At 41.1% G+C, this 22933-nt stretch overlaps 1 protein-coding gene across 11 annotated transcripts in view; it reads left to right on the top strand.

The window, feature by feature from the left end:
• Window positions 1–16569, top strand: part of ZNF462 (zinc finger protein 462) — a 129267-nt gene extending 112698 nt beyond the window's left edge. For 6 of the 11 annotated variants that reach the window (XM_023533478.1, XM_011364951.2, XM_023533473.1 and 3 more), the window contains 3 exons: window positions 8144–8276; window positions 12565–12688; window positions 13803–16563. In XM_023533478.1, coding sequence (XP_023389246.1) covers window positions 8144–8276; window positions 12565–12688; window positions 13803–14010 — 465 coding nt within the window. In that variant the 3' untranslated portion in view covers window positions 14011–16563. Of the gene's footprint in view, window positions 1–8143; window positions 8277–12564; window positions 12689–12997; window positions 13142–13802 lie in introns of those variants that run through there. The other 5 variants (XM_011364952.2, XM_023533480.1, XR_002781514.1 and 2 more) reach the window with 4 other exon arrangements.
• Window positions 16570–22933: the final 6364 nt, after the last annotated feature.

Genomic DNA, 22933 nt, shown 5'->3' with positions numbered 1-22933 from the left:
GTTAATTTCCTACAGTCTTTTCTTATAAAGTTGACATTGGGAACAGATAGATCTAAAAGGTGCTCAAGATCCAATTTAATGTGTAAACTGTGAAAAATAAAAGGCGCAATAGACTTAGCAATTGGTTCTAAGCTAAAGTTTACTTTTTTTCTTCCTCCAGTTATATGTTGAGCGCATTGCTCATTTACATTCTTCCATGAATAGCTTTAGGTGATTTTGTGTGGTGGGATGAATCTATAGAAGAAACTAAAAGACATAGTAGGATATATTTTCAGTCAGGATTTTATTAAACAGAACTGGATATTCAAAACTGGCCTTCTCAATTCCACCTGCAAAAGCTTGTAAACCTCAGGACTGTCTCTAAAGATGTAAGAGACTGGACAAAATACTGGTAACAGCAAGCAGGGTCCTTCAAGTCAAATATACCATTCCTTTTAAAAACCAGATTCTCAAGTGCGCTGGATTTATGCTGTCACGTTTATCCTCAAAAGCCAAGGTAAAGTAGAAAGGGGATGACAATTGGCACTCACATTTTTTTAGGTGACACAGTGAATCTTGTCTTACTAGATCTTTATCTTTATGCTGGTGGGCAAGGAAACACCTGAAATCTCTTGGAATCTAAAGTAAACGGTGCAGGATCTTTAAATTTTTATTTTTTTCATCCTTCAACTCCCTGCCTTTTTTTGATCTCACTAGATTTTCTAAAAGATAGACTATCCTATTATTCCTTTCTCTCGACTTCCATTCCTCTCTCTCTTCTCTCTGTCTCTCTCCCTTTTTCTCTCTCTCTCTCCCTCTCTCTCTCTCTTACACACACACACACACACACACACACACAATGAAATCACTTCTCAGTAGTGCCATTTATTAGCAATGCCAGTGAAAGTCAGGACTTAACATTTCTAGGAACCTTAAAGTCATGAAAAAACAAATCTTGCACTCACATAAAGCACACACACACACACACACACACACACACACACACACACACATTTTTAAAGAAAGTTTAAGTATATGCAATACCTTGTTAGTGTTCTTTATGGTTCTGAAGTCTCTTTGCTAGTTTAAGGAACATAAAAATATATTATCTCTAACTTAGTTTGCTCGTAAAATTGTCATGTTCGGTATATTAAATTTAGAAGGATAGTCTATTCAGGCAGTACACATTCACTAATTTAATTTACTTTGAAATGTTTTTAATTTTTTATACAAATGGAGCCTCAGGCGGCTGAACTCTAAGGAACTCTCATCTCTTTCTTTTTGCTGGTTAGGGGAGAGCAGCGGAACATTAAGCTCAGGAGGAATCACCAACATTTTAGTTATTTCAATAAAGTTGTTCAGCTTTCTGGACCGGTGAAATCCACAGTGGCATAAAAGTCACACAGAACATTTGTTTCCAGCAAAGAAAATGAGAAGAAATAAAAGAAGGATCTTCCCCTATGCCAGATCATAAACACACAGTTGGCCACATATTTTTTTGGATTGCATTTAATTTCTGAACTAAGTACTAGGAGCTTTAGCTTTATCAGCTCCAAGGATTTCTCTAGAAAATTATGTCATTTCACCTCCGTTCCCCCTCACGTTAGTCTTGTTTCTTGATTTGTTAACCATAGACCCGTTTCTTTGTGTATTTTGGAAGACAGTGAAATTAGAAGTAGATGAGCGAGAGGTGTGACCATTTTACAGAGAGAGGTGCCTGGCCAGACCTTAGATGAATTTTTCAAGTAGGCGTCTGAAGATGTTCTGTGCCTACAACCTTTGAAACTATCCACGAACCTCTCCAGTCAAAGTTGATAGCTCCTGCTTCTGGGCTTCTGTAGGACTTTCCTTCCTCCATCAAACCGTTTATATTTCATGCTGCCTCAACTTGCACTTAACTCTTAGCAAGTCCCTGCCTTGACTTTGGATGCAGCATTCTTAAAACGGAAACCACATTATTTACCTCGTTTCTTCCAAAATCTAATATAGTACCCTGCATACAATAAAGGCTCCAGTAGCTGTTTGTTAAAAAAAAAAAAAAAAAAAATCATTAAGTTAAGTTACTTTTCAGGTAGGAAATGTTAAGTATCCTGTTCGTTCAGATAAGCAAAATGTGGCAGCAGCATCAGCATTTCTGCGTCTGGGTTTTCAGTCCAGAAGACTGGCAACAGCACAGTTGGCCAAAAACAAAGTTCTTAGACTTTCTTAATGATGCCTTTCACTTGGCTTTCTTGAGTACTTCTGACTGGAGTTATGCTTAGATTCTCAAAATGAGTTGTTTTTGTCTGTTTTGCTAAGTTAAGACTGGCAGAAACATGTCTTCACTGATTGCAAAAGAAGGTAGATATATTCCTTGACTTCTGTGCTCCATACCCTTCTGGGTACTTTACTGTCTTTTACTCTTATTGTTCTTGGAAAGGTTTTTTCGTCTGAAGAAAAATTCCCAAAGCTTCTTCTCTATCCCATCAAATTTTATTATCGTTTAATAAAATAATAAATTTTATTTATTATTGTCACAATACTTTTTCTTCCTTCTTGTGTTTCGGCAGTGTATTAGGGATAATATTTACTTATTTTGTAAATAATTTTGCATTTCTTCAGATGATTTACATTATAATGGGGAAACTGGAGCTATATCATCTGAAGATGTGAGTTCTAATCATGACTTTATTACTGACTTGTTTTCTGTTCTGTTTTCTTCATCTATAAATATGGAAGACAACATATCTTGCATGATGGTCCATAATAGTTACGTGATAGAAAAACTACTGGATTGATTTTTTAGCACATAGTAGATATTTGGTAAAAATTGAAACAGTCTTTCAGAAAATGTACAATTTTATTCTCTCATTAGCAAGAAGATTTATATCATGGAATGCACATATTATGGCAATATTATGAATTTCTTTATGCTTTATGATCTCCCATGGGTTTTTATGTTACTGGTAAATTGAAATAACATTTATTGTGTGTCAACTACATGACTGACCTTATACTCTGCACTGAACATAAAAAGCTAAATAAGAAACAGTTGCTACCCTGGAAGAGTTTATAAGCAAGTATTCAAGACAAGTTTAAACAAAGAGTCACAACCCAGCATGTTAAATGCTTGAGAAGAATATCTATAAAATAGGAGGGCAGAAAAGAACAGAGCAAATAGCTATCTTTTCTAGAAGCTTTTATGAGAGTTCTGATTGAAATGCTCTTATCTGAGAATTCAAAGTTTTTACCTATACATTTGACCATCTTCCTATAAGAAATTGTAGAGACGATGCTTGGCTGATATCTTTCCCTCATTCCCATTCTGACTTTCAAAGATGGGCAAAGATCTGCTGGGTAAACCACTTGATATCATAAGTCGCAGGTTGGCAAACTCTGACCCGTGGACCAAATTGGCCTATCGCCTATTTTTATATGGCCTGCCAGCTAAGAATGGTTTTGACATTTTTAAATGGTCGAAGAAAATCAAAAGAGTAATATTTCATGGCATGGGAAATTATATAAAATTTGAATCTCGGTGTTCATAAGTACTGTTTCATTGCAACACGGCCAAGCCCATCCATTTCCATACTATCTGTAGCTTCTTTTGTTCGAGCTACAGCAGCAGCTGAGTAGTTGTGACAGAGGCTGTGTGGTCCAGAAAGCCTAAAATATTTGCTTACCTAGCCCTTTACAGAAAAATTTTGCCAGCTTTTGCTATAAGTCCTTTAAAATCTTTGCCTCACTACACATTTTCAGTCTGTGACAGAAATAGGCATTTCTGATGTAAGAAGCAGTTTTCCCATGCTCTCTGATGTCACTTTTTCTAGAAATAAGAAGTTCACTCTGGCCTTTCTTTTTAACATGGACATGTACTGTTAGGTGATGGGAACATCCTGACCGGGTGTCCCATTTTGAAGGTACAAATGTTAAGTAAGTAGGAGGGGGAAATCTGGAAATGTTAAGTGGATTTTTCTTCATTCACAGTCTCTCCCACCTACTGTCTGCTAAGTAATCTCAAGACAAGGGCATCCGATTGCATTTTTTCATTAACAAGGAGGTTTAAATAAGTCTTTCCTGTGAGACTGGGCTTGCTAAATATGAAAATGCATGTTCAGCTTGGTAATATTTGTAAGTCATATAACTCTTCTCCTCTTAGAATAAGCCTCAAACATGGAAATTCTTTAATATGCTAGGGACAGATCCAAACCATTTTGCTGAAAGGTTAAAAACCAACCAACGAGAAGACAGGTGTAGTTAGTTATGAAGTTTGAACATCAAGCGAGAGCTCGGAAGGCTTTGCAGTGTCATCGCGTCAGGGGTGACTTTAAATGTAAAAGCATTTGCCAGTCTATGGCATTTCATATCACATTCTTATTGGACAACAGTCTTCACCATGACTCCGGGTTAGTGGCATACACAGGGGACTTTGGATTTGGGGCATTTCCAAATAAATATCACAGGATATAAAAATTGGAATAAAATCTTAGTGTCAGAGTGATTATATATTTGAACAATTCACCCTTCGAAATCATATGTGGCTTCTCTTGCTTTCAAAGGCTGCGAGGAGCCAGGTTTTAAATCTTAAACTCTTAACCTTACTTTTTGTCTCTGTGTTGTGGGCCTTTGGGGAAACAAGGTAATAAATTCTCATTTCCAGAGAAAAAGGTGAATTTCCTTCAGTATGTCCTCGGCATCATTAAAAAGTTGATCAGATACTCACCAGTCTCGAGGTCTAGAAAGAAACTCCTATGATCATTTTAGAAGCCAACTTAGACATGTTGGAATTTCAATAAAGTCTATACTCTTTGACTTTGACCCTGTAATTTCATGTTTGGAAATTTAGCCTATAAAATTAAAACTAAACATGAAAGAAAGGTTTATGTACAATAAGGTTTATTACTGCGTTTTTAATAAGCCAGAAATAACCAAAGGTAAACTCATATGGGAACAGTCAAGTAAACTATAATATATCCACTTAATGAAACATTATGTAACGATTAAAAATAATTCTTATACAGAGAATGATATTTATGCCATGCAAGGCATTAAAAAGCAGGATACACTCGCATATGTTTTCATATGATTACAGCAATGTAAATAATCTATGCATAGAAAACAGCCATACAGAAATATACTAACTTGTTAACAGTTATTATGTATAAGTAGTTGGATTTTAAATGAGGTTTTTTTTTTCTATTTTCCAAATTTTCTTTGAGAAAGTTTAAAGGAAAGAAAAATATATTAAGTTAAAATGAAGACATCCAGTAGCCAGGAGGTGCAAACAGCACCCACATTGATCTAGACACTGCACTGGCCAGTGGAGACCCAGCTGTGAGTCACATGCAGAGTGTCCTCATGGACTCTCCAGTTCAAGGCGGGGCGGGGGGGGCGGTGTGTGGCGTGCAGGCCGTAATTAATTACTGAGTAGGATGAATTATAAAAGGGAAGCGTAGGGTGATGTGGAAGCACAGAGCAAGGGTATGTAACCAAGGAGGAGTTTAGAGAAGGTCCCCCTGTGACACTGAAGCAAGCCTGGACGACTGAGGTGTCACTACATGGAGGCAGACTTGAGAGAATTTCAGGCATGTGCACAGAGAGAGAGGCACAACGTCAAGAGCGTGGCATATTCCAGGAAGCTCAGTAAGTTCAGGGTGGTGGGAGCAAAGGGGAGTCAGTCTGGAGAAGGTGGGCCAGGATCAGATGATAGCTGGCCACGTAAACCACAGTAAAAATGAAGATTTTATCCTCAGGGCAAGCAGAGACTGACATGGGCAGATTTAAATATTTTTTAAAAATCACTCAGAGGGCACTGGTGAATAGATGTAAGAGGAGCAAGAATGGATGGTGGGAAACCGCAAGGAAGGAGGGAGGGGACTTAGAATTACCCAGGTAAGAGACAGCAAGGAGTCTTCCTTTGGTGTGAAGATTAATACTGGATTGCTGACTTCAGGATTTAAAATAGGGTAAGGACCCAACACTATAAAGAGTTTTTATTTGAAATTCTTCTAATTACATAGCAAAACTTTTAGCTTTTACTTTCAAGTCTTTTAATTGCATAGCAGAGATTTTCGAAATCTTCAGAACAACTAAATCCTGGGTCAGCCTCAAGTGATCATCATACTATGAGAATGTCTTGTACTCCTAAAATTCTGCAGAGTCCAAAATGTCAAGTTTTCCAGTGAGAGGAAAAGAAAGAGGAAAAAAAAGAAAAAAATTAACATTTAGTTTGTTGACAGATCTCTGTCACTGTGAGTTCTTTGAGAAGCAGGAGTTCCAATACCTAGCACAGGGCCTGGCACACAACAGGCCCTCAGGAAATTCTTGTTGAGTGAATGAATGAATGAATGAATGAATGAATACACACTACTGGATTAAACAGTATGTTTGGAGATTCTTTTTTGGCCTTTCTTGGTTTCATTATTTTTGTTTCCTGGCAACTGCCTATCCGTCATGCCCCTTACACACACCTATAGATGCCTTGGCAGAGATGGGATGTGGGAGAAGGCGGCCAGAAAAGACTGCCTTTTAAGTACTGGTCGTTTAAAAGATGTTTCTTTATACATATTTCAAATTAGACAAACTGTAATCTTGCCTCCTTTTCCTGAAAAACTGGCAACCTAGAAAACTTTTATTCAGATATTGGTCATAAATACTATTTGATCAAAATGTAGACTTTGTGGCTAAACATTACTTCATACATATGCATTTACGATGCTTATCACACACGTTTCCAAAAACCAGAATTGGAAAAGCCCACCACACTCCCAGAAAAGGGAAAGGAAAGACATTCTGGAGAACTATTGTATTTCAGGTACTGTGCTGACCTTGACTCAAGTCTTTTACAAATAAGGACATTTATGTTGAGTAACTCTCCCTGAGTCTGGGTAATGGCAAACCCTGAACTTGACCTCAGGTCCGTCTGATCTCAGAGCTCCTGCTCCTTGTGCCATCCCTTTTTGCTTTTATGCCATAACAATAAGTAAAGATTCATATAGGTCTGCAGGCATGAGGCACAGTAGGTAGGTCCCTAGTCGGGAAGCTGCTGCAAGCAGAGGTGCTTTGGAGGCTGTGACTGTGAACTCTTCAAGGAGAGGAAGGAGAAATAAAGATCAGAACACGGCTTTTTCCTCCTCCTCCTCACCTGAGTCTATTAACTTCTAAAACTTTTTTCACGAGCACAAGAACTCATCTTCCCCAAGTGTTTAGCATTGAGACTGACACACTGACATGTTCCACCCTCATGCTGAGTTGTTTTCAAAGTGACTGATTTCATGAACTTCATTATTATAGTTAGAATATATGTATTCTAACTGTGTATTGTTTCTCTTGTTTTAAAAGAGCTTTTATCCTGAATGTTCTTCCTCCTTTGAAATGCTGCTTAACTTCTACATGACATTTTTGGGACAATATTAAGCCTTTTCATAGGACTGTCTGTTGGCCCTGATACTCTCGAGTCTCTCTCACATTTGTCACAGTTGATGATGATGTTCCCATCTGCCAGGCATATGGACTCAGTGGTGCTCAGCAAATCTTTGTTCCAGTCTGATCCCAGAGAATATTTTCGAACTGTCTTGCAAGTTCCTTCTTTCCTCTCCTGTGCTCTCATTACACTCTCTCCTGTAGCAGCTATGGAAATCTGCCTCGGAATCTGATTAACGATGTCCGTCTTCCCTCAACTATACCGTGAGCCTCTGAGGCCAGAACAGGATCTCATTCATCTTTGTGGTTCTCTCTCCTGGAGCTCAACGAGGGGGAGCATAGCGCCTTCCATAGAGGGGCAGCCCACCGTTGTTTATTGGCTTGAGTCATTTGGTTCGCTTGAGTCCTCCACTAACCTGTCATTCCTGATAATTGTATGCATGCCACTGAAAGAGGTTCTGAAAATAGATTCACGAACAAGGTAAATGTTGTGCTACCATGGATAGGAGAACCCCAAACAGAACATCATTACAGAGTTTGCTTAATGTGGATTTTAATTTTTCTATCGGATGACATTTTGAAGAAAAGTTTGGTTTCCCACTTTATTCTAACAACAAAAATCAGCCCTAGTTAACACTTTTTGTTTGGTCCTGGTTCCAAAAGCACAGTCACAGGGAAGCCATGTTGGCAAGATCTCCCCCGCAAGGGCGAGCAGCCCCGTTCAGTCTGTGGTTCATTCCTCCGTCGTTTGGGCCTTTTTCAGGTAAGCCGTAACTTTGAGCTGGTTGGACGGGTCAACTTGGATCAGCTGGAACAGATGAAGGAAAAGATGGAGAGCTCCAGCAGCGATGACGAGGACAAAGAAGAAGAAATGAGCAGCAAAGCTGATGACAGAGGTTGGTCTCATCCCTGCCCTCGGAGGCCCAGATGGCAGCCAGCATGTCCATGGGGAGACAGAAGGGAAGCAGAGGTTGTTGTAGGAGTAACAGAAGGAACAATCCTTCTTAGTTAAGTAGCAGAACAGACTGACTTAAGAAACACGTCAGGGGCCATATCTTTGCAAATTATTACCAGCTATAGAAACTCCCAAGGAAAACAGGCATTTTCTCTCTAACTATAGCTATTTGTTTATTAAAAATAATATATAGCAGTGATTTGTCTTTAATAAGGAAAACTGGTGTCTAGGGAATCATTAAAATAAGGACTGGCAGATGGCAAGACGGACGACACTGTAAAGCTATTGAGGAATGCAAGTGAACTTCCAATTGAACGCTTATTTAAAATTGCTCCTTCTGGGCATATACTGCTGGGGTCAAGGGGGAGGCTGCAGAGGACTTGAGCCCTGAGCCTTCTCCCTAAGTCCTTGGTGGGGCCCTTTCCTTAACATCCCTGTTGCTGGTTTTGCTTTGTAAAGAAGAAGAAAGGGATCCACAGCTTTCATTTCATTAGAATATTTACAGAGGACACAGGAGAGGGTCTCGTGGAATTTTTGTACTGTTTTTCCAACTTCCTCTTAGTCTGTAATCATTTTCAAAATGAATTTTTTCAAAGTGTATTTAGTTATAATAAGCATACACGTATGTGATCTATAGTTGGTTTTCTATATTGTTCAACATAGAATATTGTGGCAACCCCAGTATGGTGCATATAAGCATATAGGTTGGGCTATGTTACTTTAGTTATTGCAGATTTATCAAAAGCACACAAATAACATAAACGAGAGACATAAACATTATAAATGTCATTTCAGTGATGAGGAGAATGGTGTTAGTAACCATTGTTGAATAACAGTACATGCCAGGCCCAGTGTTGGTCATTTCTAAATAACCTTTTTTCTTCAATCTTATGTAATGTAGAGGGTTCTGCAGTTGGCCTGCCTGGATTAGGCTCCCACTTCTGCTATTTACTAGCTATATGACTTTGGGTAAAGTATTTTAACTCTTGTATATTCATTAATAATAATAATAATAATAATAATAATAATATCACCTACCTCCTAGGGTTGTGTAAAGATTAAATGAGATAACACACAAGACATGACTCAGTTCCTGAAACATAGTAACCACCTAATAAATGATAACTCTGCAATGTAGATGGTATTACTTTTACAAATGGGGAAATAAAGGCTCAGAAAATTTAAGAGCTCATTCAAAGTGAAAACAAACCAAAACAAAAACCATTAGAGGTTGAATTTAGTCTTTTGGCTCCAAGGGCAAGATCCCTTTTACACTACATACCATTTCCCCAGCCCTTTGGACACTGGAATGTTCATTGAAGGAAACCTGACCCTGAGTTCTGTCAATTCAGTGGCCCTTAGGGCCTCATCCTAAGGTGCACTTTTTGCAGAATATCTTTGTTTTTCCTGCTCGGTTGGCCTGCAAACCTATGAAAGCCAATTTGGTGGCCTTTTCCTCTGAGGTCCTCCCTGTTCTTTTTCCCCGACCTGCCCCCATCCCCACCCCACCGTGACACCGTAGCAGGAGACTGCAGATGTGCAAAGCCGGGCCCCTGAATCCCCAGCGAAGACGACAGCAGGGACTGCAAGCCGAGGGGCATCAGCGCGCCCATGGCCAACCTGGAAAATGAATGGACAAAGGAAACATCCTCACCATATAGGATGATTGTCCTTCTAAAGTTACAACTTTCAGGGGCCATTTCCTATAAGGGAAATGGCTGCGATCCGAGAAGCATGGGTTTTCATTTTCTTTCTTTTTTTTTTTCTTTTAACATTTCACAAATATGTTCTTGGTGATGAATTCTTTAAGGTCTGTGCGCTGCTACCCGAGGAAGAAGGTGCTTTTGACAGAGGGTAGAGAGTGTGCCCTGCTGTTCCTCTTTAGGAAATAAATTATTCCTCCTTGGCTCCTATGACTTTTTAATCTCTGAAGCTGAGCACGCATGATGTCAGAGGTTATAAGCATTGCAGAGGCAAGAACCCTTTAGTCCTCCCCTCCCCTGTGACTCCTCCGCAATAAAAGCATAGACAATTAGAAGAAGAAAATGGCAGTTATATGTGTGGGGCACCAGACAAATTTCCTTGCTTGCCAACATGGCCACCCCCATCTCATGAGCACTGTGATGTCACCTGGCTGGCTTTGACTGGAAAGTTGCATCACATTCGTGAGCCATAACCACACTGGAGGAAAAACAAGTCTTGGGGCAGAGAAGCATGCATTTCTGTCTGGGAGGGTGGGGGATTTACATGAGTAACTTCTAGTCATGTGAACAGGAATGATAAGCCTACACCTTCCCGTCCCCCGCACCAGTCCTTGAAAGAGCAGCCTCCTTTGTCTCATCTCGTTTGAGTCAATTTTCCAACATCTAGGTATATTCTTGCCAACAAGAAGCGACAACACACAATAGCCTCAGGGTGTTTTTGCCAGACGGTCTGTCTTCTAGGAGTAGGGAGCGGGAGGTGGCTTTAGTGCAGCTCTCAGGGCTGATGGGGAGCTATTTGATGTGTGACAGGTAATGATTGGCCTCCTCCTTTGAGGATGAAACAGCATGAGCCATTGGAAAGAATAGATGACTGGTTTCATGTTTCCTAAGGGTAAAGGAGCAAATGTGCCAGGAGCATGCCCCTCGTTGGCAATGGAAGACTTTCATCAGGCACAGTCAGTTCTGGGGCTCACGTCCTTGTAGTTACCCCATTCCCAACGTCCTTTCCCAACACGAGAACTGGAGAGAGGACTGGCTGTGGCCACACTGCGGATCCTGCCTAGAAAGCTCGGAAAAATTTGAAAGAGAAGAAACCAGGCATGAAAAAAATCAAAATTAATCCAAGCAGAATCCTCCCCACCCCCTCTCATTATGCAGCTGGGAGGAGTCAGGAAGGCATTCTGTTGATTTCTTGCCCAAGATAATCCCTGCTAAGGAATTAATGCGCAGAGCAGATGGTGCTGTCTCATTTCCAATGAAAAGAATCAAGGAAGATAGTCTGTGCAATTATTTTTAATGGCTTGTGTGGTGATCTTCTTAATTTGTGAGAAAATGTTTCATCTTTTGTTAAAACTGGCCCCATTCACAAAGCTTTTTGTGCTGGAGATTAAGGCAGCACAGAGATACCTATCCTGTTAACGTCATCCTGAGTATTTTATTAGATGGAGTATTTCAGCCAGGAGACATCTTCCTGTAACACCTCGTATGGACAGGCACAGAGTGATCAAATATGTGGAGATGATCAACGTTTCCCTGTGCACTGCCCTCACTTTGCAGTGTGGCTGTAGAACTGTCTGCATCCTGCAGTTTATAACCCACAGGAAAATTTGGCCCTCTGGTATAATGAAAGACATATGGGGTTCGGACTCAGAATCACACAAAGGCCATAGAAGCTCTCATCTTTGAGTTTGCCAGGAGGAGGCATGGCCTGTAAACAATTAGCCAGCCAGTCCACGTTTATCAGACCTCTCACATGTGCCCAGTGCCGTGGAGGAGACAAATGACGACAGTCAATATTTGATGCTTACAACAGACCCATCCAGAAAATGTCTGTATATCCCCACATTCATAAATTCCACCAATTCGGGAGTAGATGCCAGGCAGCTGGCCAGGCTCCCTCCTTAGCTGAGGACAAGCTTTCACACGCTAGCCTCCCTGTTGTCCAGGATTCACATTCATGCTAGGTTCTTTGCTTGTAGCTTTCATTCAGTGCCCATAGCCACCCTGTGAGGTGTTGATTATGATATCCATGACAGATAACCGCAATTCGTGAATCAAGAAGGCATTCTCACGCGGAAGGAGTCAAAACTCCGAGGTCTACTATGTGTAACCCGGCCCGGTGCTTTCAGTGACCTTTGTTCTTTTGGGGGAACAAAGACAAACCCGTGTCAGATAGAAAATGAACATGTGCCAAACTGTGAGGCACTGGTGCCACATCCCAGAAGGGAGAAGCTCGACAGAGAAAAATGCTGAGACGCCGTGGGAATGGGGTTCTTCAGGCAGGAAAGATCCAGATTACTTGTGATAGAAGCAATTGGGACGGGGAGGAGAAATGGGGCCGCTTGAGAGCCATTCAAGAACTATCCTTAGGCGGAAAGCCAGGTAGGAGAAAGAATACAGGATCTGGAAATTGCTTCCACAAATGGATTTTCAAGTGAAGGAAAGAGAGGCTTCTTGATGAATATTGACTTATCTCTTCTGCCTACTCCCATGGTGCACAGGTGACACTCTGCTTTCCCTTTACAGATCTGATGAGATTTTCTGAGCGAGGGGCTGCTCTTAACGCTGAGAAGCGTTTTCCGTGTGAATTCTGTGGACGGGCATTTTCACAGGGCTCCGAGTGGGAAAGACACGTGCTGAGACACGGCATGTAAGTCGAGCCATCCCAAGAACGCCTCGGCCCAAGATGTGAGGTGGCAGAGAGACCAGGTTCTTTTTTTTGGTTCCCCTGACGATACCCAGACCCCTCTGTGTCACATTCCTGGGCATGGGAGGAGAGGCAGTTGTCAGGAACTAGGTTTCTCCTTTTCTGTTGGATTTTAAAATGGTCACCCAGACCCAAGTCAAATGAAAATCATCTTTACGAATAATAAATCGCATTCAAGCCCTCGCGTAGAAGTTTCGCGCTTTCTCCAGCCAGTGTCCCTTCAGCTTTCATTAGCATGACATTCTCTGATAGAGCGTGGACCGGGGTCAAAAGATCTGGCTTCTGTTCCTGCCTCTGATGACTCATTCCCTGAGTGGCCTTGAACATTCCCACGCACCTCTTGGTGCCTTCAGTGCTCTGCCTCGGGGACAGAGCCAGCTTCTGCCTGCCTCCCAGGTAGGTGGGAGCATACCTGTAAAACACTTATAAGATCCTTGAATATAAAATCATCCCCTCCACAAGACACCCTTAGTCTACCAGACACAGAACCTACTAGTTGTTCCTTTCAGCAGCAAATGGCCCTGAAAACTGAAGCATCTAAACTTCAGAGAACATAACCAAGCTTCCCAAGGCATGGGTTCCATCTTCTCTTTGTTTCCATGATTTGTTTCTGGACCTGTCCATTAAGTCTTTAATACATGAGTTATTCTTTTAGTCTTAATAAATATAGCCAATCTCCCAGCTTTGGGGTTCCACTGATGAGTTTGAGCATAAGACAATTCTTGCTATTACCACTTAGGACTTACACTGTTCCCAGTAGCAGAGGGAACATAGAACAGTTATGTTAATCTAGAAACGAAGCATGATGTCATCACCACATAGTGTAATAATGGATATTTTTGTAGGTTCCAGTCTTTGATAACATACCAGAAATACATGACCTAAGCATAACATGTAGCAGGGAAAAATCACTCACGATTTAGTCATACATTCATGATGTTTGTTCCAAAAAAACCCCAAGGCCTTTTTAGGATCAGGGAAATAAGGATATGAGTCTTTTGTTGTTTAATTAGGAAAAATATATATTCGTTTGTCTCCACCATCTATGTTTTTCCAGGGCGTTGAATGACACCAAGCAGGTGAGCAGAGAAGAAATCCACCTGAAAGAGAATGTGGAGGACAGTATTAAGATGCCCTCTATAGAGGAAAAGGAAGATGACGAGGCAATCGGGATAGACTTTTCCCTAAAGAATGAGACAGTAGCCATCTGTGTAGTAGCTGCTGACAAATCTCTCCTGGAGAATGCAGAGGCCAAAAAAGAATAAGTGTTTGGTGAAATTCTTAATCACACCTTACTTGAACCATGATGAAAATGTGGGAGGGCCAGCTTGGGCTGAAAAGTTGGGGACAGAAAAGAGAAGACAGAACAAAGCTGCTTTTTTAGGACTGAACAATCTATTTTCAAAGCACTGGTACCTGTGTGAGTGAGTATGTAAATTAAAGTTATTTAAATGGTTGGAATATGTGGCTCCTTTTCCATCACTACATCTTTTCTTCCGGATCTTCATCATGGAAGTTTCGTTTGTTGCGGAATACGGAAGCACCTCCCCATGCACATGGTGTGCTCTGTGGTGGTCTTGGACAGCATGTGGAAACAAACTCCGTGACAGCAGAAGACTTCTTAGGGGAACAACTTTTTGACGCACAACTTTTGGTGCGTTTTTCTAGTTTTAATACCTTAAGCTTTTTCAAGACCTAACTGCAGCCGCTTTGGGAAAAAACAAAACAAAACAAAAAAAAACAAAAACAAAACAAAAAACTGCTTTGCATAAAACAGTCACCTGTTTCCTAGTACCTCAAACTTAACCAAGGGAATTCTCTGCATTTGTCAGTACTACCTGTCGTCGTTGTGGTTAAATGTAGAGAGAACTGCTGGGCAAGATGGTGAATGGAGAAAAAAAAAAGAGTTTTAAAGAAAGGAACACAAATTGTGCTTAAAATCCCCATGTGGGTTTTATTTCTTAAAATACTGTGATTTTTTTAATTATTTTAGTAAAAAACAAAACAAAAAAAAGAAACAGACTTTAATTATTAGATAACTGTTTGTGAATTGTCATCCTTTATTCCAGGTAAGCTGTTTATTAGTGTTCAACTATAATTTAGAATTTGGTAGATTCATATGAGCTAATTTTAAGGTGACTGTGGAGTTTTGTTTGCCACATGTTTATTTTCTATCAATTTGAGTGTTACAAACACAGCACAATTCAGTTTTTCATATAAATTGTTTTTCGTGTGTGTTGTTGTTTTAATTTGGGGGCAAGGGAGATTTAGTTTTTTGTGAATAGGAATGTCTTTATTTTAAACATGGAAATAACAAAGAAGTTAACTTTCTTTTTCTTTTTCTTTTATTTAACTAAAGAACCAAACTTTTTGGCACAGCTATGCAGCTTGTGGGCCAGATGAGGAAGTCCTCTTCACCCTTTTGTTGCTTGTCAAATTAACACATTATCCGTCTCACACAAATAATTTCTGTTAGGATGGGCTGGCTTTTGTGTGTGATTTAAAAATCTGTGTTCTGTTTTTTGTTTGCATTGTGTTTGGGGGGGGTTCTCATTTAATTTGGGGGATAAGGCGATCCCATCCCTTTGGTGAGAATGGACAAGAAATACTTCTATCCTACAAGGAGCCTGGAGAACTACTTTTTTTTTTTTTTTTTTAAATCTAGCTGCCAGCTGCTCTGTTTCCCCATATTAGCTTTTTCAGGAGGGAGCAGCTTAGACTAAATCTAAGTCTACACTTATAATATGTTCTGATTGTGAACAGAGGGTTTCATTCCAAAACGTAGAAAAGAACTTTCCTTGAAGCCTAGGTGTTAGAAGCCTGTATGCGTGTGTGCTTGGATGTATGTGTTCTTGTGTGCGTGTGTGAGTGCGTGTGTGTGTCCTTTGGTTTTCACGTTTTGTTTTTTTTTACTTGGAAGGGTTGGGGGAGGGGGAGGGAAGAAAGGGAAAGGGAATTGCTGAGATGACAGTGTCCCACACAGCTTCAAATAAAATCCATGGAAAGATATTGCATTTGTGGAATAAGTGCTTACTTGAAAAGCATGTTCTTCTTTTATTTTCTTGCTGTTAAGAATTTTTATTTGTAGGGCATTTATTTTAATTTAATTTTTTTTTTTTTAGGGATGAGGGCCATCATGTGGAAACCAGAAAATGGGGAAAGTGTGAACTATCTAAAGATTCATTTTGTGTCCATTTTTGTTTTTAATTGGCCTCATTTCAAATGTATTAAACAGTTCCATACCTGGATTGGGTGTTTGTAATGGTTACCAAAAAACAAACAAACAAAAAAAAAAAAAAGAAAAAAAGGAAAGAAAGAAAAAGGAAAAAAAAGAAAATAATTGTGACATGCTTTTATCACTACTTTATTTTTCAAATAACATGTAAATATTGTAATCCATTGGATTTTGTTTTGCTAACCTGTTAATAAAAATATGGGACCATTATCCTTTTAACAAGGCTAGAATGTCATTTTTTTCTTTTTTCAGACATATACCTGATATTTTGTGGCCGCACATTTTGGATGCATTATTATAATTCTGTTGACTGTAATGACATAGCATTTACAGCATTTTTTTGTTTAATTTATACAGAGGACATTTTTTTTCAGAGCTTGAGAGAAGAAAGTAAATAGCAAAATGATAACCTATTGACTCCAATAATCAGTGTTTCCCATACTCGATAAAAGATAGGGAGATCCTGAGTTCTTGAAGCCAAGGGTTTAAAAAACAACAAAAAAACACACAAGTAGGTTATTCAAGTTGTTTGCAACATACATTTTGTAATGAAATGTGAGAAATTAATAAAGAATTTTTTTCACATGTGTCTATGTGCATCTATTGTAGATCATTTATAGATATAACTATAGATAAATGTAGAAATAATATAGCATTGCCTTTCCATGTGTGTACATGAGATACTTCAAGCCACTGTCTACATGGATATGGAACGCAAATGTGAAATTAAGGTAAGGTGCGAGCTGGGATTTTTAAATGTTAATATCTCTGCATCAGATATTTATCACCAGCTGGGGGCATTTTATGGAGGGAATGTTTTCCATCAACATTGAGAATCAAAGTGGCATAGGAAGCTTCAGAAGGAGAAAGTGCCAGTCACTAAACATGATCTGGGGACCCTGAATCCATGAGCACGGTTATTTAAAACTAACTGCAAGTCACAACCATTGCCTCAAACTGTCTTACTGTGTATCCTGCACCAGTAATTATCATTAACTTATTCTTTGAGCTACCTTGTTATAAATCAAAGGAAAAATTAATAGTCATGAAACCTAGAAGAGTAAATTAAAATCAACAGCACTGATTGTTAAACTCAGAGCTGATTTACGCGCCTACCTTCAGCATTAGGAGATGAATGGCTCATGGATCATTCTAAAAATCTGGTTCTCACCTTTCCTCGTTTTCTTTATCCCCTTCACAAAGAAAAGTTTTACTTACAAGAATGCATAAAACACAGAGAAAACAAAGGCAAAATGAAGACTGAGTAGCAGCGATAATAGTAGGAAATTGGCAAAATGCATTCCATGAGGCCATACAGAAGCCACATACTGTCACTAAGCTTCCTAGTAAGCAAGGCAAAAAATAATCAAGAATCACATTCTTAGTAACTTTTTTATTATCAAATACTCGAGAGATACTACGCCTTTTCCAGAACTGCAAGAAAGTAACATCATAGACTTGTTTTGCAAAGCATAGCTATTCCCTCCTGGCTTCCATCAAATATTTAATGAGCACTGTTTTTTACTGAGTTCATGTCTAATCCATACTCCCACTCTGTTTTATGGAGAGGAAGTAGAATTTGCTGATATATTAATCATGGTAGGGCTGCAGAAAAGCAACTCCTTAGAACAACAGAGGTTTAATTCTTACACAAATTCCCAGTGAGTGTCAGTGGGGGAGGGGAGCGGGTACCCTTTCATCTGGTGATTCAAGAATCCAAGCTCCTCCATCCAATGATGCTACTATCTCAACAAATGAATCCCAGAGTCATTGCTGAGAGCTTGGAGGTAGCCTAGCTACTCGAATAACACATCCAGGAAGGAGCACACATCACTTGGTGTCTTGCTTCACATAGCTCAACCTACCCACAAGATGGCTGGGAAGTGTGTGGTCTTGTATACCCATGTGGCCAGGAAGGACACATGGACTGGCAACCTCTGCCACAGTCAGGAACCTAGAAGTGTTCCTTTGGAAACAGTAGGGGAGCTAGAAACCCTCTGTTCTTTAGAAAGTGAAGAATGCTGGTTCCGTTACCCATCTTCTCAATAGATATTTTTGAAGAACTGTTTGGTGTTTATCACCATGTAATGAGAGACATGGTACTTGTCTCCTGAGGAATCGTGAGGATAGAGATGCAACATGGGAGAAATACCAGTGAAGATGTTGGGGCTTGCTTCCAAGCTTCCCATTGTGAGGCTTTGTTCCCACCTCTGTGCTGATGCTGACAGCCCTGGGGAAAGATGATCTCGATTGTGAAAGCATTTTCTCTGTTCTCAACGCACACATTTGATTTAGGGAGGCATGTGAGAAACTGGTTCCTCATACAACAGGGTGTGTCTTTCGCCCTAAGCTTAACAAAAATTACTATGAGATACGCTCTTTCCTTGCAGCTATCCATGTTCCAGGGCCAGGGGTGTGATAGGGGACAGCGCTCAATCATAAGGGACCATAAGATGCTTTGAAGTACTGTGTTCATCATTTCTTGAAAATGTCTGTTCTTTTCCAAATGCCCTGCCCTTCACATGCTGTTCCCTCTGCTTTCAGTGTTGAACTTCTGTTCTTCACTGGAAATTACCTGCCCTTTAAGACTCGGCCTAAATATCACTTTTGATGTGAAGCCTTCCCTGACTTCCTACATGTCACATGAGATGGATGGTCACCCTTCTTATCACTTGTCCCATGCCTTCATAAACATTTATTAAAGACTTCTTTTCCCCACGACCTCACTCCTACTCAGACTTTAAGTAGCTGAGACACATTGCTGTCAGATGCAGCTAGCCTTTTAAAATTCAAATATATTCCTGTTGATACCAAGTGTTAGTGATCTGATTTGGCATCAGTGTTCCATTTTCTTTCGGAGCTTGAGATTGCTTTTTTAAATAAGTAAAAATATGCAGTTTGGTAGATGCAAAATGCCTTTGAAACTCTAGGCTCTCTCTCTGAAGACACATCAGATATGAACACCAGCGCTTCCTCTCAAGAGATCACTTTGGCCACTGTGCTGCTCTCTTGCCCAGAGGTGAACAGGAAATGGACGGGAGGTCCACTGGGTCTGAAAATTAGACATCAGAGGTGACCAGCTGCAGAGTGCTGGGGGAAGCAGAAGCCAGAACTGGCCATGATGACGGTGGAGAAGTGTGACAAGTGGGGTAAGACGACTGTGTCGAGATGCAAAAGCAAGCAGGCGAGGGTGGGGGGAGGGTAGCTCGAGAGGCAGGGTGGAGGCAACATTTTTAGAATATGAGTGATTTAGACGTGTTTGCTACACTGACGGAAGAAGCCATGGCAGCGGCAGGGTCACTGACAAGCAAAACTCATGCTGGGATCCAGGGCACAATAGAGCAATTGGCTTTGCTGATGAAAACAGGGTCCTTTCTCCCCTGAGGGGGAATAAGGGGAAAGGGAAATAGGCTCTCTGTGTGCGTTTGCAAGGGGTGACTGAGTTCATGCTGGTGAACCTCGTCTTTGAGGCGGAATCCAGAGTGAGTGGTGCAAGATGAATCCGCAGAGAGGTGAAGATGGGGAGCTGCTTCTGAGGGCCCTACAGAGGAGGACTGAGTAGAGGGGACAGGGAATCTGAACAGAACTGAAAACAGTTATTATAATCTCCATATGACAGAAAAAGCTTATTCAGAGGGTTCAAGGCAATAAACCTTTTGCTAGAACTTCCCCCACAATCCCCACCACCACCACCCCCACCACACACACACACACACACACACACACACACACACACACACACTCCAACAGCAACTAATAAAGAAAGGAAATGGAAAGAGAGAGAGTCAGCTCTTGGAATCAGAAAGGGACACTTCCTTTCTCCGCCTACTTAATTATCTGGCTTCTTGAATTAGGAGTGTAAAGCAAACTTGCCTTGTTTCTATTCACGATTTCTCTCCTGAGTTTGCTCCCATTAATGAAGCAGCTTAGTTTGGTTTAGCTAACTGCATGCATGACTTCCAAAAACCACATCACAATGCAGGAGGAATGCGGCCTCTAGCTATGCTACAGCAGCTTAACCACATTGTTTAAAGAGAGGAGCAGGGGCAGCGCCAGTGCCTCTGAAATCCATTTAAGATGTGTGAAAACACAAGATTGCAATTCTGACCTTTTCCTGAAGCTGAAAGAACCTACTCCAGGGGGCTGTTTGGAAGACTGTGGCTACAGGCCTGGGCCTATCCATGTCTCCCCAGGATTCTGGCTCTCAGTGGCCCATCAAGTGCCTCTGTGTGTCTTTCTGTCTTTGATAGGGCACCAGCTTGTAGGCTGCTGGGTTTTCTGGAAAGGGAGATGCTGCTTAAGGGATAGTCACTCAAGCCAAAAGGAGGGTGGGGGTGGTCATCAAAGGGCAAACAGAGGAAAAGAGGGAAACTTTCTCTAACTCAAGTGGGTCTGGGTCTACCGTCACCACTGCCTTTTCAGATTCTGGTCAGGGAAGAGACTCTACGCCGCCGGGCTTTCTGATGCTAACCTAGGTGCCAAAATGTTGGAGGCATCATGGAGCAGGAGGAAGGTCATGGAACTCGGAATCTGAACAGCATGACTGAATTTTCATTCCATTTCATGAGTGTAGATGGTGCATAAATACAGCACAGCTGGTTAAGAGCAGAGTCTGCAGCCCGGCTGCCTCAGTTCACATCCTGACTTCTCTCTCCACTCACCGCGTGGCCTTGGGCAATTAACTTAACCTCCCTACATCTCAGTTTCTCCATCTGTGTAACTGAGGATTAAAGTACCTAGTCATGCTTGATATAAGGATTAAATATAAAGTACTTAGCATTGTGCCTCTCCCAAAGTTTGCACCCAACTGTTATCATCCATCATCATCTTCATCATTGAGGTTAACTCTTTAAGAACATGGGAACTTTGTTTCCCCATCTGTAGAGAATAATGAGGTCTCTCTCTTAAGGTGGCTTAAGATAAAAACAGATTAGAGACAATGTAATGTGTTTGGCCCACAGTAGGCATTTGATATATGGTCATTGAATCTATACCTACTGATTTTTCTCTTGCCGGGCCCTACAAAAATGTAAAGGTCTTGGTGTCTTTAGACAAAATGTGTAGCAACAGAAGATATTTAGCTCACAGTATGGGTGCTGGGCTCAAAGACAGCTAAGGTTAAGTGTCCAGCCCTCTTCTTATTTGCTTTAAAAACTGATTCAGGCTATTTAGTCTTTCTCTGCTTTGGTTTCTTCACAAAATGAAAAATAATAGTATCTACTGTGAAAATGAAATAAGGTAGAATCTGGACCAGAGGAGGGCCACAGAATGTGAAATGAGTGCTTCTTGAGGGCAGGGGCTCTCTTTGGCTTCCTGTGATATTCTACACCTATGAGAAGACCTGGCCCACTGTAAGGTGCCCAGTAAGCATTTGTGGCCCCACTGACCGAGCAGTGAGGCGGAAGCACATACATGTCAATTTCTGAAAGGAGGCGTGGCCCAACGGGACCTCACGATTTCACCAGGAGTTCAGCTGGGTCAAGCGATGCTCACATCGTCAGACACTTGGTATCAGATGAGCAGGTGCCACTGGGAGATGAGTCTTTATTTTTTTAAGTGCAATTATCTTTGAGTCTTCTAAAAACAAAAACATTGCTCTGCAAAAAGCTTCTCTGCGGGTGTTGAGAAGACATTTTTAAAGTTCCAGCCAGTCACCCTGCATCCCGCCCCCTCCCACTTGCCACTGCCAGGAAAGAGGCTTCCCCATGCGATAGATGGCCACACTTTGGCAGAAGCAGCGTAAGGAGCTGTCTGGTTTCTATTAATTATTCTAAATCAGTTATTCCATCTGGCCAGAGATGGAAATATAGTCACTGCCCTGGTTTAAACATAAGCACTGCAAGACTGTTGCTTATGACTAGGGAACAGGCTAGAAGATCCCAATTGGCTTCTACATCACACTTTGAGAACCCTCGGAAACCAAAACTCCACGTCATTAAAGAATTTAAAAACTACAATGATGATGGCGACAGTTAATATCAATTCAGCAGACTGCAGAAGAGGCACTGTGCTAAGTGCACGAGCGCCTCAGTGCTACATGCTTTGTTTGCATCGGGAAGAGGAGAGGAAACTTCCTTGTAATCTGATTGGGTCAGCTTACGTTGGCCCACACGTATAGCACTGGATCTTTGCCAGGTGATCGCCATCATCTGATTATCATGATTTTCATCTGGAATAGGAATGGGATGGGGAAAAAATTGGGGTTCAACTCGGAAGGAAGAAACAGGGGCTAGATGTTGACTACACAACCAGCAGTACCCCTTACGTAGGTACCGAATAATTATTTGGTGAATGGTATAATAAAAATGAGAGCATGGCCTGGTGCTCCTAAGAGTTGTTCCAATGGGGAAGTCTACCAACAAAGTAGGATGGGCTGGGGCTCTGGTGGTGGCTCTCTGGGCAAAGGAACCTCTCCTATATCTAGGTACAACTGGGTCTTTTCCAATCTGATGCTCTACTCCTCAACAGTCCTCTTACTCAGAAAGGATAATGGTAAACTTCTCCAGCCACGTGAAAGCATTTTGAGAGTTTTGCAGGCATTACCCGCATCTCCCCATCTCAAATTTTATTTCCTTGACTCTAGAGAGGTGCTTAGCAAGCCTACTGCTCTTGTCTTCCTTATGACCTAATCTCTTTGGTGCTCATTCATTTTCAAGAACCAGAGTCTCTCTTAGAGACAATTAAAGAATGATAGCCCTTCTTCCCAAGTCTGTGTCCTATAAACTACCCAACCCACTTCTCAGGGAGGTGGTGAGGGCAGAAGTTAATACGGGCCTTTGGGATCTGATGGGTCTGTCTTAGAACACCAGCTCCACCACTGATGCTCAGTGAGACCATGAGAAAACCACTTACCCTATCTGAGTCTTCTTTATCTGTGAAGCAGAGTGTTCATAAATAAAGCACTGCCTCCCCTACCTCGAAGAGTGGGTTTCTGAAAACTGCCAGGAGAATTT

Source organism: Pteropus vampyrus, unplaced genomic scaffold (assembly GCF_000151845.1).
Source record: "Pteropus vampyrus isolate Shadow unplaced genomic scaffold, Pvam_2.0 Scaffold103, whole genome shotgun sequence".
NCBI classification, from domain to species: Eukaryota; Metazoa; Chordata; class Mammalia; order Chiroptera; family Pteropodidae; genus Pteropus; species Pteropus vampyrus.
Note: the sequence above shows the minus strand (reverse complement) of the source record. Positions and strands in the feature narration are given on the sequence as shown.